At 38.7% G+C, this 12462-nt stretch overlaps 2 protein-coding genes across 5 annotated transcripts; both read left to right on the forward strand.

The window, feature by feature from the left end:
• The first annotated feature begins 345 nt into the window (after positions 1-345).
• Positions 346-4809, forward strand: LOC111804735 (putative receptor-like protein kinase At2g42960). 3 transcript variants are annotated; one of them, XM_087128728.1, is made up of 6 exons: positions 346-1189; positions 1325-2225; positions 2308-2412; positions 3833-3955; positions 4046-4415; positions 4528-4809. In XM_087128728.1, the coding sequence occupies exons 2-6, from the start codon at positions 1645-1647 to the stop codon at positions 4756-4758; spliced, it is 1410 nt and encodes a 469-aa protein (XP_086984854.1). In that variant the 5' UTR covers positions 346-1189; positions 1325-1644; the 3' UTR covers positions 4759-4809. The 3 variants fall into 3 exon arrangements, with proteins under 3 accessions (XP_086984854.1, XP_086984853.1, XP_023545275.2); XM_023689507.2 differs by having other exon boundaries at positions 349-2225; positions 4046-4216; positions 4286-4415; XM_087128727.1 differs by having other exon boundaries at positions 346-2225.
• Positions 4810-5337: 528 nt separating this feature from the next.
• Positions 5338-10483, forward strand: G6PD4 (glucose-6-phosphate dehydrogenase 4). Of its 2 annotated transcripts, none has more exons than XM_023689490.2 (12): positions 5338-5518; positions 5885-6125; positions 6265-6467; positions 6914-7008; positions 7477-7591; positions 7707-7912; positions 8072-8180; positions 8255-8292; positions 8383-8503; positions 8581-8783; positions 9660-9860; positions 9976-10483. In XM_023689490.2, the coding sequence occupies exons 1-12, from the start codon at positions 5429-5431 to the stop codon at positions 10211-10213; spliced, it is 1860 nt and encodes a 619-aa protein (XP_023545258.2). In that variant the 5' UTR covers positions 5338-5428; the 3' UTR covers positions 10214-10483. The 2 variants fall into 2 exon arrangements, with proteins under 2 accessions (XP_023545258.2, XP_023545257.2); XM_023689489.2 differs by having other exon boundaries at positions 5339-5518; positions 6223-6467.
• Positions 10484-12462: the final 1979 nt, after the last annotated feature.

Here is a 12462-nt window from a genome sequence, read left to right on the forward strand (position 1 = left end):
TCCCCAATCGATGTGGGATCTCACAATCCATCTCCTTTAGGGTCTAGTGTCCTCGCTGGCACTCATTCCCTTCTCCGATTGATGTGGGATCCCCTAATCTACCCCTCTTCGGTCACTAGTGTCCTTGCTGGCACACAACCTCCTTGATGACACATCGTATGGGGTCTGGCTCTGATACCATTTGTAACAGCCCAAGCCCACTGCTAGCGAATATTGTTCGCTTTGGCCCGTTACGTATCGCCATCAGCCTCACGATTTGCGTCTATTAGGGAGAAGTTTCCACACCCCAATAAGGAATACTCCATTTTCCTCTTTAATCAATGCGGGGTCTCACAGCTAATATAAGTCATTTTTTAGATCGGTTAGAACGAGTCCTAATAGTTTGAGTCAATAAAATCATTACTTCTTTTACAAAGTGATGATTTAATTAAGAAAAGAAACAATCAAAAGTGAGGCAGTTGCCACCTAAAGTATGTACAATAATGAGCAAATTAAGTAGCATACAAGTAACATATGGAATTTTAGAAGTCATAGTAACGACTCACGGTAACAACTCAAGCCCACTGTTAGCAGATATTGTCTTTTTTAGGCATTCCCTCAAGGATTTTAAAACGTGTCTGCTAGGTAGAGGTTTCCACACCCTTATAAATAATGTTTCGTTCTCCTCCCCAATCGATATGAGATCTCACAATCCACTCCCTTTGGGGCCAGCGTCTTTATTAGAACACTGCTTCGTGTCCAGCCTCCTTCGAAGCTCAGCCTCCTTGCTAGCACATCGCTTGGTGTCTGGCTCTAATACCATTTGTAACGGCTTAAGCCCACCGCTAACAGATATTGTTCTCTTTGAGCTTTCCTTTTCGGGTTTTCCCTCAGGGTTCTTAAAACGCGTCTGTTAAAGAGAGGTTTCCACACCCTTATAAAGAATGTTTCGTTCTTCTTCCTAAACGACGTGGGATCTCACACCTTCTCTCTTTCAAATGCCACAAGAAACTTGATTATGATGCCAATTTCTTCATACCTTATTCTTTATTTTATATCAGAGCTCTCTAAGTGTTCTTTCTCTGCTGCAATTCAGTGATGTCTTCTGTTCATTCAAACCATGGCTGCTTCTATGCCTTTAGAGCATGCTTGGCTGTGCCAAAGGGACTTCAGAAATTGGCCCTGTAATCAACTACAACAGCCTCTGCAGGTAACGAACGAGCCCGGTTCTCACCCGTGCAGTTGTTCGTATTTCATTTTCTTCTTCCAAGTCAATCCCTTCTTAGAAAACACTCACTGAGCCACTCAAATCTCTCTCAACACCAAGATTTTGTTATGTTTTCAGGTCGATCAGAGGTCCGGCTTCCTTCTCCCCACCTTTTAGCATTATGAGCTCCCGAAAAAACAAAGAAAAGAAATTAGGCCATCTTTCTCGAGAGAGTCCGTCTTCTCTCCGGCCAACAGTCTGATACTTCTAGTAAACTACTTTAAAACCGGCCTCCCTGTTCCCTTGGCTCTACTCGCTCATATACGCTCTAATCCTGCAAGTAATAATGACTTACATATGTGTGTAAGCAAGACCGCTCCTGTAATTCAGGGCAGGTACCAGGAGAACTTATCGAACGAGACTAGAATAAAGTGATCTCGGTGATTTTACACTTTTGGATGTACGAGATGGAGAATGATCTAAACCAAGAGCTATCAAAGAAAACAAGCATACTTGGTCTAAAGGTATGGGAAGTCATTGGAATTGGAGTAGGCCTATTCATAATCTCAATCCTTTGCATACTCTCATTCTTTTTAACCTCACGCAACAAGAACTCAAGAACATCATCATCAGCAGCCAACACCAACACCAACACCAACACCAACACCTTATGTCCTCTAACACACATCCCATCACATTCAAAGGACATAAAGGCAGTTCATATCACCACTTACAGCACTGAATCAGGATCATCATTTCATCCATTGAGCTATGGCTATGGATCACAATCAGGGGATGAAGGCAGCTCTGGCACCGTCACGACGACGACAATGAACCGACGTTCGACGTCGCCACTGTCGGGTCTGCTAGAGATGTCGCGATTGGGATGGGGGTATTGGTTTACATTGAGGGAGCTGGATTTGGCTACTAATTTGTTCTCAGAAGAGAATTTGATTGGGGAAGGAGGGTATGGAGTTGTGTATAAAGGGAGGTTGTTGAATGGGATATCAGTGGCTGTTAAGAAGATTTTTAATGGACAGTAAGTTTTGGGTGTAAAATTAGTGATTTGATTGATTTTGAAGTGTAAAATTGATACTTTTTTTTGTTTTTGTGTGTTTTAGAGGCCAAGCTGAGATGGAATTTAGAGTGGAAGTTGAGGCAATTGGGCATGTTAGGCATAAGAATCTTGTTCGTCTTTTGGGGTACTGCGTCGAAGGGACTCATAGGTACTCGACGCCTCTCTCTCTCTCTTGAATTCTCGCTACTCGAAAAGTTATATGCTATTTAAGTTGTTGTGTTGACTTTTACTTGCTTTTAAATCTTCTCTTATTCTTACTTTTGAACTCGCTTTTGAGAATCTCTCTGCCACTGTTTTCTAAAACCTTCTTCTCAAACGGGGTTTGAGGCTTGATGTGAGTTCTCACATCGGTTGGAGAGGAGAACGAAATCTTCTCTATAAGGGCATGGAAGCCTCTCTCTAGTAGACGCGTTTTAGAAACCTTGAGGGGAAGCCCGAAAGGGAAAGCCTAAAGAGGACAGTATCTGCTAGCGGTGGGTTTGGACTGTTACAGTTGAACATACTTGCCCGGTCATAGGCAATGCAAATACAAAAAAGCCCAAAAAGGACAATATTTAGTAGCGGTAGGCTTTGAGCTGTTACAGTTGAACATACGTTGCCCGGCTGTAGGCAATGCGAATACAAATTGGTTTGACTCACTTGGTGTTGGGAGTGAGTGCCACATAATCGCAAAGTCCGCTGTCAAGAAAAGTGCTATTGTGATAACTCTCTCTCTCTCTCTAAGAAAAATGCTCTAATACTGATTGTTGTAGCGAAAGTAGAAGCAAGATCGATCGTACTCACATGCTCACAAATATAAATTAAACAAAGAGACACAAAGACTTACGTGGTTCGGAGAGAAGAAATTTTCCTACATCCACGGGTGGTAGCCAATCATTATAACTAAAATGTTTATAAGCGTATCTCTCATACTAATCGGAGTGGAGAATATACCAAAAGTATTCATGAACCAAATTTTCATGAAAATTCTTGTAACGGCCCTAGTCTACCGTTAACAGATATTATTCTTTTTGGGCTTTCCCTTTCGGGCTTTCCCCCAAGGCTTTAAAACGTGTTTGCTACGGAAAGGTTTCCACACCCTTATAAAGGGTATTTCGTTCTCCTCCCCAACTAATGTGAGATTGTTGGATCTCACAATCCACCCTTCTTCAAGGCCCAGCATCCTCGCTGACACTCGTTCCTTTCTCCAATCGATGTGGGATCCTCGCCAAATCCACCTCCCTTTGGGGCCCAGCGTCCTTACTGGCACACTGCCTCGTGTTTACACCCCTTCGAGGAACAGTCTCCTCGCTGGCATATCGCCTGGTGTCGGGCTCTGATACCATTTGTAACAGCCAAGTCCACCGCTAGCAGATATTGTCTCTTTGGACTTTTCCTTTCGGGCTTCCCCTCAAGGCTTAAAAACGCGTCTGCTAGGGAAAGGTCTTCATACCCTTATAAAGGGTGTTTCGTTCTTTTCCCCAACCAACGTGGGATTGTTGGATCTCACAATTCTCAACAGATCTTACTAATCGGTCCTAATCCATGTTCACGAGAAAGTACTATTCTTAGCTTTGGTCTACTTTCAGGATGCTGGTGTATGAGTACATAAACAATGGAAGCTTAGAGCTATGGCTTCATGAAGGAATGGGAGAGAATAGATACCTTACATGGGAGGCTCGAATGAAGATCATGTTGGGGACAGCCAAAGGGTCAGTAAAATGATCAACCTATGTCTTGTCATATGTTTTGTCTGGTTTTTTAGAACAACCTATGATGTTTTTTCTTGTCATGTCACAAAGGATTGCATACTTACACGAAGCCATTGAGCCAAAGGTGGTGCATCGAGACATCAAGGCCAGCAACATACTTATAGACGAAAATTTCAACGCCAAAGTATCCGACTTCGGGTTGGCAAAGTTGATGGAGGTCGGAAAGACTCATGTTACGACTCGAGTTATGGGGACATTTGGGTATTCTCTATTCAATATTCTTGTACGAGCTTTTAGTTTTGGTGTTGTTCTGAGTATTTTTTTTTCCAGGTATGTGGCTCCCGAGTACGCGAATACTGGACTTTTGAATGAGAAGAGCGATGTGTATAGCTTTGGAGTTGTATTGGTGGAAACAATCACGGGAAGAGATCCTGTCGACTATGGACGTCCACCCAAACAGGTACATTTTTTTAGTTTAACAATATATCAAATTCATCAATTTTAACTGTCTTTATAATATGTTGAAAAATATTGACCGTAATTCAATTTCTCGAAATGCTGGCTCGATTAAGGTAAACGTGGTGGATTGGCTGAAAATGATGATCGGAAGTAGACGATGCGAAGAAGTGGTAGATCCAAAAATAGGGATCGGAGGAAGGCCATCCACAAGAGGGTTGAAAAGAGTTCTGTTAGTTGCTTTGAGGTGTGTGGATCCAGATTACGAGAAGAGACCAAAGATGAGCCAAGTTGTTCGGATGCTCGAATCTCAAGATAGTTCTTCTCATACACGTTCAAAACAATAGTCACATTCACATTATTGGTATATATAATATGTACGTAAGCATGTTTTTTTTTCCCTGTAACTATTTTAATTCAATTCACTTTGAGGAAAGATTTCAATCGAGGACGTGGGTCGTCACTAATAATAACAATGAAAGAGCTATACGTAACAAGAATGGAGCACTGTAGCTGCAAAATTATGTTCGAGTTTAATGTTTGTGAAACCAATCGACCAGAGTTCTAAACTCGACGATAATGTTAGCATTGTACGATGTTAGCATTCTTTTTAGTACAACATCTGAGGTAGAAGATTCAAACATTGACCTATTAGTTGACTTTTTATATTTATATATATATATATCGACCAAAAAATTAAAAGTTTCGAACATATTAATTTTAATTCTATTTATTAAATATTAATATTAATTAAAATAGTGTTAGACATGTAATTAATAATACAATCATTTACTTTAAATTTTACTTTAAAACCAAAATAGTATGTTGGGCCTGGACCGTCTTTATGGGCCGGGCGGGCTTAACGGCCGACAAATGGGCCACAATCTCCTGCACCCGGAACCTCGGCTCCACAGATGCAATCGTCTTCGAGTTCCCTACCATGGCTGGCTAAACGCAGGAGGATGAGGAGAGAGAGTTCCGATATCAAACCATCTTCACTGAACAACAAAAGCTTCGATGCCATTTTCAATTTCAATTTTCTCGGCTCCTCCCGGTGCTATTCCCCTGTGCTCCAATGTCCGCAGAATCCCCCACTGCAGCTACCATGTGAGTGTTCTTGATCCTTCACTCTCTCCGCTACTTCTTCAATTCATTTTCAGTTTCTCACTTCTAATTTTGCTTCCTAGTTGTTTGATCTTGATGAAATTAGTTGTTAATTCATAGCGAAATAAGTGATCGTAGTAAGAAGATAGGTTTATTTGCTGTAACAAGATGTAATGCAAGTATCTATCAGATTTTTGATCATATGGTGAGATTTTATGCTGAGTTTGTGAGAGATCATTCAAAATTTGGGGGTTTCTTTCTTTCTCTATCAATTTCCTTACCCTTTATGATGGAATTCTCTAATATTTTAAACAAACTTCTTGTTTCTAAGCTTAGTAATGGTGTTCTTATATTCATGAGTCGCTTTAGATTGCGCCGAATAGATTACGATCGCGAAGAGCTTCCAATTTCTGCCAAATATTTCATGGCTTAAGGCTCTGGATAAGTGAGAGCCTAAGCCTTCTGCAACATAATGGGAAATCTGGACAAACACAGAAGTTTAAGACTATAAAAAATCATAAAGGAGATGAGTTTGATAAGCCTTTTGAGGAAACTTCGTCACAGGCTCAGCTAGTTCCTGAAGAAGTCTTGAAATCCAACCTTTCCAGTGGTTAGTAAACGTAGTTGCCTTCCATTCTCTCATTTACTATAGTTTTGATCTAATATTTGTTATGTTTTTTGGTGAACTAAGCATTTTTGTTCATCAGATTCCAATTCTGAAACAACTAAAACAAGTACACATGCTGCAGCATCTGAGAATCTGCAATCTGATGCTCCAGATTCCTCTGCGTCTTCTGGATCCTTGCCACAGTCACTTATGTCAAACCGCATCGTCGGGGACGAAGAAGTACCATCCCTCTGTATTGCTGTCATTGGAGCTACTGGTGAGCTCGCAACAAGAAAGATTTTTCCAGCACTGTTTGCGCTGTATTATAGTGGCTTTCTCCCTGAGGTATGGTGATATTCAGATTTATGACATAAACACAAATATCCTAGTTTCTTATATCTCGTGGGAGTATTCTATGTCGTATCCTTGCATATATTTAATTGATTTCAACACGTTCAGTTTAAAATGTGTTCCACACGCACATTCCGTAAAAAAAACAACAAAATTTCGCTCCACAATCATTTTTATCTACTGGGCTAGTTTCTTGTCCCAAAGGGACTTCAGTTCCGTTCATCGCTTATAGTCACATTTTAAAACTGTTGAGAATGGTATGCGTATTGATTATTTTTACTGGACATTAAATTATTCCAGGTTATTGAAGAGATCTACCTCAAGAAATTGAATGGAGATTCTTATGCAAAATATAAATGAATGGAGATTACATCTACTAGTTTGATATCTATGTGAACACAAAGTTGATTTACAGCTGTTCTGATATTCCATGGTTGCAGAATGTTGGCATTTTTGGTTATTCAAGAAAGAATATAACAGATGAAGAACTGCGGTCGATTATATCTGCTACTTTAACCTGCCGCATCGACCATCAGTATGTTTCTGAATTTATTTCCTGGATAATCTCTTTATACTTTTATTGTCAAGTATTCAATATGTTCAGAAAATTGGAATTCAAAACTCATTCTAATCTGCATGTTTGATTAATGATGTAAAACATACACTGAGTGGTACGTTGTAAATGTTTCGAGTTTTCTCTGTGCTGACTAAGTGCATGTTCAACTTAAAGTTATACCATGTACTGTAAGGGGAAAAAACATTGAAGTTCAAGCATGCAGTGGAGACTTGTTAAGGCTTGATTTCTATGATAAAACAGACTTGTGAACTTCAAAATGTGATTGTCAACTGCATAAACTTGAAATTTTTTGGAGTTTGACAATTACTGATGTCAATTGTAATGAATTTCATCGATATTTTGGCAACGTTGTGAATGTAAAACGAATGCATTGTGTTTGGCAATTAGTAACAAAATTTTGGTGAAATGTATTTTGTTTCTTTGTAGACAAAATTGCAGTGATAAAATGGATGCTTTTCTGAGTAGAACATTCCATGTAAATGGAGGTTATGACAACAATAAGGGCATGTCAAAGCTCAATTTCCTGATGGAACAGATTGAGGTGGTTGCATCGGGCCATTGATTGATTGAGAAGTTCTTTTTTCTTGCATTTCCTTATGTCCAATTTTTCGATATGATTGTCGATTAATGGTTATAAAATATGTGACATACTGCAGAGGTATTCCGAAGCGAACAGGATATTTTACCTCTCCGTGCCACAAGATGCCCTTCTAGATGTTGCACTCTCTCTTTCCAGTAAAGCTCAAACAAAAAAAGGTTGGAATCGTGTTATTATCGAGAAACCTTTTGGCTTTGACATGAAGTCTTCTCATTTTTTGACAAAATCTCTTCTTTCCCAATTTGAGGAAAACCAAATTTACAGGTGTGTCTTCTCATCATTCGTTCTTCGATATCACTAACACTGCACTTTAATACCCAGAACTTGCACAACCTAAGTGCAAAGCTAACCCTTTTTTGTTCATAGTTCTTATGTTATTTTAGATTTCAGCTAATAAATTGATTTTAAACCGTCATATTTCAGGATCGATCATCTTCTTGGGAAGAACCTTATTGAAAACCTTACAGTTTTAAGGTTTGCTAATTTAGTTTTTCAGCCACTATGGAGTCGCACATTCATAAGCAGTGTACAGGTACACATTTCTATAAAGAAATTTCTAGTCCTTTCACTCTGTATACTCACTAAACAAATTAAAAATTATTACAGGTCATTTTATCGGAAGAACTTGGAGTTCAAACAAAAAGGTTACTTGGAAGTTCACTGGTTTTACTTTTACCTTTGTCTTGAATTAATGTTACAAGATCATCAACATGTATGCAGTTCCTTCCATGCAGATTTTTGGACGGTGGTGGAATCATTGGGGACATAGTGCACAGCCATATACTACAAACAATCGCATTACTTGCCATGGAACCACCCATTAGTCTTGATGGTGAAGCCATTCGAAATGAGAAGGTAAAATATCGACTTCCTCGAAAAAGTACTATTGCATGGTGTAATCATTGTAATGTAAATGAGTAGATTCTTTCCAGGTTAAGCTTCTGAGATCCATTCGCCCATTGGAACCTAGTGATGTTGTTCTCGGACAGTACAAATCTAGTGCTAAGGACAAAGTTGACCTTTTCCTCAACGATCTGACCCCGACATATTTTGCTGGTGCTTTGTACATTGACAATGCACGCTGGGACGGTGTTCCTTTCTTGATCAAATCAGGCTTGGGACTAATCAAACACTGGTAAATTCTTCTTTAGTTAGGCTATTGCATGTCAGAAAGATGTAGGACTTCAACAGAATTAGTTGTTGGATATGGCCCACGAACGAAATATATCGAAACAAATAGATTAAGCAGAAAGAACAAGTTGAGGGGAGAGATCCTTTGAATAGAAGAACCTTAAGCAGTTATGCTTTTCAATTCTCTTTGTTGTTGTGAATAGAGCATACATATGATCAGTATTTAGAGTGGAGAAAACATTAACAAATTTCCTAAACTTTCCCTACAAGTTAGCAACTACTTACACTGAGACTAAAAATTATCCTAAAGTTGCTGGAGGGCATTAGTTCTCATCCCAAGATTATATGAATGACAATGTAATGGATGATTTTTTGTGTTAGTACACATACAACCATGGAACTTATTGATAAGAGGGGAATGAAAAATAGGAGAAAACGACCACTGATGAGGGAAGTTAAGAACCAAAATGCTGAAAGGAAGGAGAACTTGAATAGTTAAAATTTCAACATCAGTTTCTAATACCTAGGGCATAGCAATGTTATAGCTAAAGCAAACCATTATATGAAATCTTATACTTACCGGAGCTGTTCTGAACACGAGGAAAGAATCTCAATGTGAGATCCCACATTGGTTGGGGAGGAGAACGAGACACTCTTTATAAGGGTGTGGAAACCTTTCCCTAGCAGACACGTTTTAAAAACCGTGAGCCTGACGGCCATACGTAACGGGCTAAAGCAGACAATATCTGCTAGTGATGGGCTTGAGTTGTTAGACCCAGAGAATGATAGTTTAAAATCTCTGGTATGATCATAATGATAATTCCTCTACATATTCTCTGCTTATCCTGCATCCTTAATGGAGAATTGCTCTCAAATGCAGTGTAGAGATCCGTATACAATTTCGCCAGGTTCCAGGGAACATATATCGCGAGCACATTGGGTATAACAGTGCATCCACAACTAACGAGATTATTTTGCGTGATGTACCTGAAGAGGCCATTCTTGTCAGAGTTAATAACAAGGTTCCTGGATTGGGATTGCGATTGGACTCTCCAGAGCTCAATCTTCTTTACAAAGACAAGTGCGTCTGTGCTTCATGGATTTGAAATATTGTCCTTTGTTAGTTGCAGCATGGTTTTGACGTGGATATTGCTTTATTCTCTCTTGTTCATTTTAGTTTTTCTCCCTTACTGTAGGTACAACGTGGATGTGCCCGATTCATATGAGCATCTTCTCCTTGATGTCATTGATGGGGATAGCCATCTGTTCATGAGGAGCGATGAACTCGCAGTTGCATGGAACATCCTAACTCCGATCCTAAATGAAATCAAGGAGAATAACATTAAGCCCGAACTTTACGAGTTCGGTGGCAGAGGTCCTATCGGAGCTTATTATCTGTGGGCCAAACATGGAGTTCGATGGGTCGAGGAGTAAGCAGAAGGACATTTTATTCTATGGCAAGCTCTCTCACTAAGAAACAGGCACACTAGAGTTGCCAAATGGTTGAATCATTACACTCATCATCCATCTAGTTCATTTATTTGAAGCAGTTGGACATAAAATTTCAACCTAGTAGACTAAAACCACATGATGATGCAACTTCTGGTTGCGATTCTCAACTTAGTTCCTTGTAATGCTGCATAGGATTGATCTGCCATTGGTTCAAGACATGTGATGAAAGAATATGAGGATTGTATTGTACCATATAGAAAGAGTTATTCCACCCAAGTTATTTTGAAAGGGAAGAAACGGTTGAGGATTGTTAGGAGAAAGTCTCATATTAGCTAATTAAGGGGATAATCATGAGTTTATAAGTAAAGAATATATCTCCATTAGTACGAGACCTTTTGGAAAAACTAAAAGTAAAGATATGAGAGTTTATACTGAAAGTGGACAATATCATACCATTGTGGAGAGTTGTAGTTCCTAACATAATATTAGAGTCATGCCCTTAACTTAGTCATGTCAATAGAACCCTCAAGAGTGGACAATATCATACCATTGTGGAGAGTTGTAGTTCCTAACATGGTATCAGAGTCATGCCCTTAACTTAGTCATGTCAATAGAATCCTCAAGTGTTGAACAAAGAAGTTGCTAGCCTCGAAGGTGTAGTCAAAAGTGACTCAAGTGTCAAACAAAGTGTATTTTGTTCGAGGGCTCTAAAGAAAGGAGTCGAGCCTCGATTAAAGAGAGGTTGTTAAAGGGCTATATGGGTTTCAGGAGAGGCTTTATGGTGCACCAAAAGCAAAGCTACGAGAGTTTATGCTCAAAGTAGATAATATCATATCATTAGGGAGAGTTGTAGTTTATAACGGAAACTGTAACACTCTATATATGCTTGTTCATTTGAATACAGAATCATTGCCATTGCTCCAGTGATGTAAATGAAGAATACGAAGAGGAGAATATGGATTGAGGTAATAGATTCATTGCACCAGATTTTTTGGTTTTATTCAATCATTTTCAATGACATGCTTCATTAGTGGCAGCCATAAACAGGGAGTGTAGGATCCACGAAGACTCGAGATATTCCCCAGTCAACAAATCAAAAAAACAAGCCGCCAAGAAATTAAGGGAAAAGAATGCTCATGGTCCACACACACATTATATCACTGCTCATTTTGGGGTCAAATCATCCTCTCTTTTTCATTTAAACCTTATTTTATTTTGGTGGTGTATGAACTTTCAACATGTCTATTCTATTTTAGTGCCTCGATTTTTTAGGAAAAAAAAAAATTGAAGTTTTAATCTTCGTTTGTTCTTGTTTTAGCTTTTAGATATGTTTATTTTGGTTTCGAGGCTAAATTAATTTAAAAAATACTCATAAATTTTGTACTTTGTCTTAAAAATATCTTTAAACTTTCAAAAGTTTCAATAGTAACTCTTAAATCTTTAAAAAATTGTTCAAAAATATCAACTGTTCGATCTATATTTTAAAAATACTGAACCAAATAATTAATTTTTGACAATTTTTCAAAATTTAAGTTGAAAGGAACTAAAATAATTTTAAAGGAATGAGTTGGATAGGATGGCTCACAAGCAACCACTCCACATTAAAATAATTATATTTTAATTATAATGTGATGTCCCACATTGGTTGAGTAGGAAAATGAAATACGCTTTTATAAGAGAGTGGAAACTTTTTTTCTAGCAAACGCGTTTTAAAGCGTTGAAGATAATATCTGCTAGCAATGGGTCTGGGTCGTTACAGTTGGTATCAGAACCAGACACTAGACGATGTGCTAATAAGGACATTAGGCCCCAAAAGGTTGCGCACGTGCACTCGTTAGGAGATCATTACCAAGTGGTTTGTGCTCAATATTTGCGTTGCTGCCTAGTACGTAGTTGTGTTTGCGTTGAAGTTTGGTTCAACCTAGAGTTAATTGTACCACGAGGGTCAGTGGACCTATATTAGGGTTTAGGCCACGATTATCTAGTCTATAGTTTTTGAAAACCGATGACAAAGTTACACGCTAATTGATCAGGATTTTCATGACCCATTTAGAGTTAAGCTAGATGATCTTATCCCAAGTCACGTTAATACATGTAATAGTAAAGACAACGACATACTACGAACATAGCACATAGAGTCCTCGTATTTTCATATTTAGCTTCTGTTCATTTAAGAGTTTTTTAATAGTTCTTAACTGAATTCTTCTTTATAACGAGGTATAGAACGAATA

Source organism: Cucurbita pepo, chromosome 11, assembly GCF_057944985.1.
Source record: "Cucurbita pepo subsp. pepo isolate OVF chromosome 11, ASM5794498v1, whole genome shotgun sequence".
NCBI lineage: Eukaryota > Viridiplantae > Streptophyta > Magnoliopsida > Cucurbitales > Cucurbitaceae > Cucurbita > Cucurbita pepo.

Bases quoted from the DNA above. Each gene is read 5' to 3' on its own strand.
- G6PD4 (XM_023689489.2), top strand. From the start codon at position 5,429: ATGCCATTTTCAATTTCAATTTTCTCGGCTCCTCCCGGTGCTATTCCC. The intron at 7,913-8,071 runs GTGTGTCTTCTC...GTCATATTTCAG, and splicing joins GAGGAAAACCAAATTTACAG to GATCGATCATCTTCTTGGGA. The intron at 8,784-9,659 runs GTAAATTCTTCT...TCTCAAATGCAG, and splicing joins TTGGGACTAATCAAACACTG to TGTAGAGATCCGTATACAAT.
- LOC111804735 (XM_087128727.1), top strand. From the start codon at position 1,645: ATGTACGAGATGGAGAATGATCTAAACCAAGAGCTATCAAAGAAAACA. The intron at 2,226-2,307 runs GTAAGTTTTGGG...TGTGTGTTTTAG, and splicing joins AAGAAGATTTTTAATGGACA to AGGCCAAGCTGAGATGGAAT. The intron at 2,413-3,832 runs GTACTCGACGCC...GTCTACTTTCAG, and splicing joins TGCGTCGAAGGGACTCATAG to GATGCTGGTGTATGAGTACA.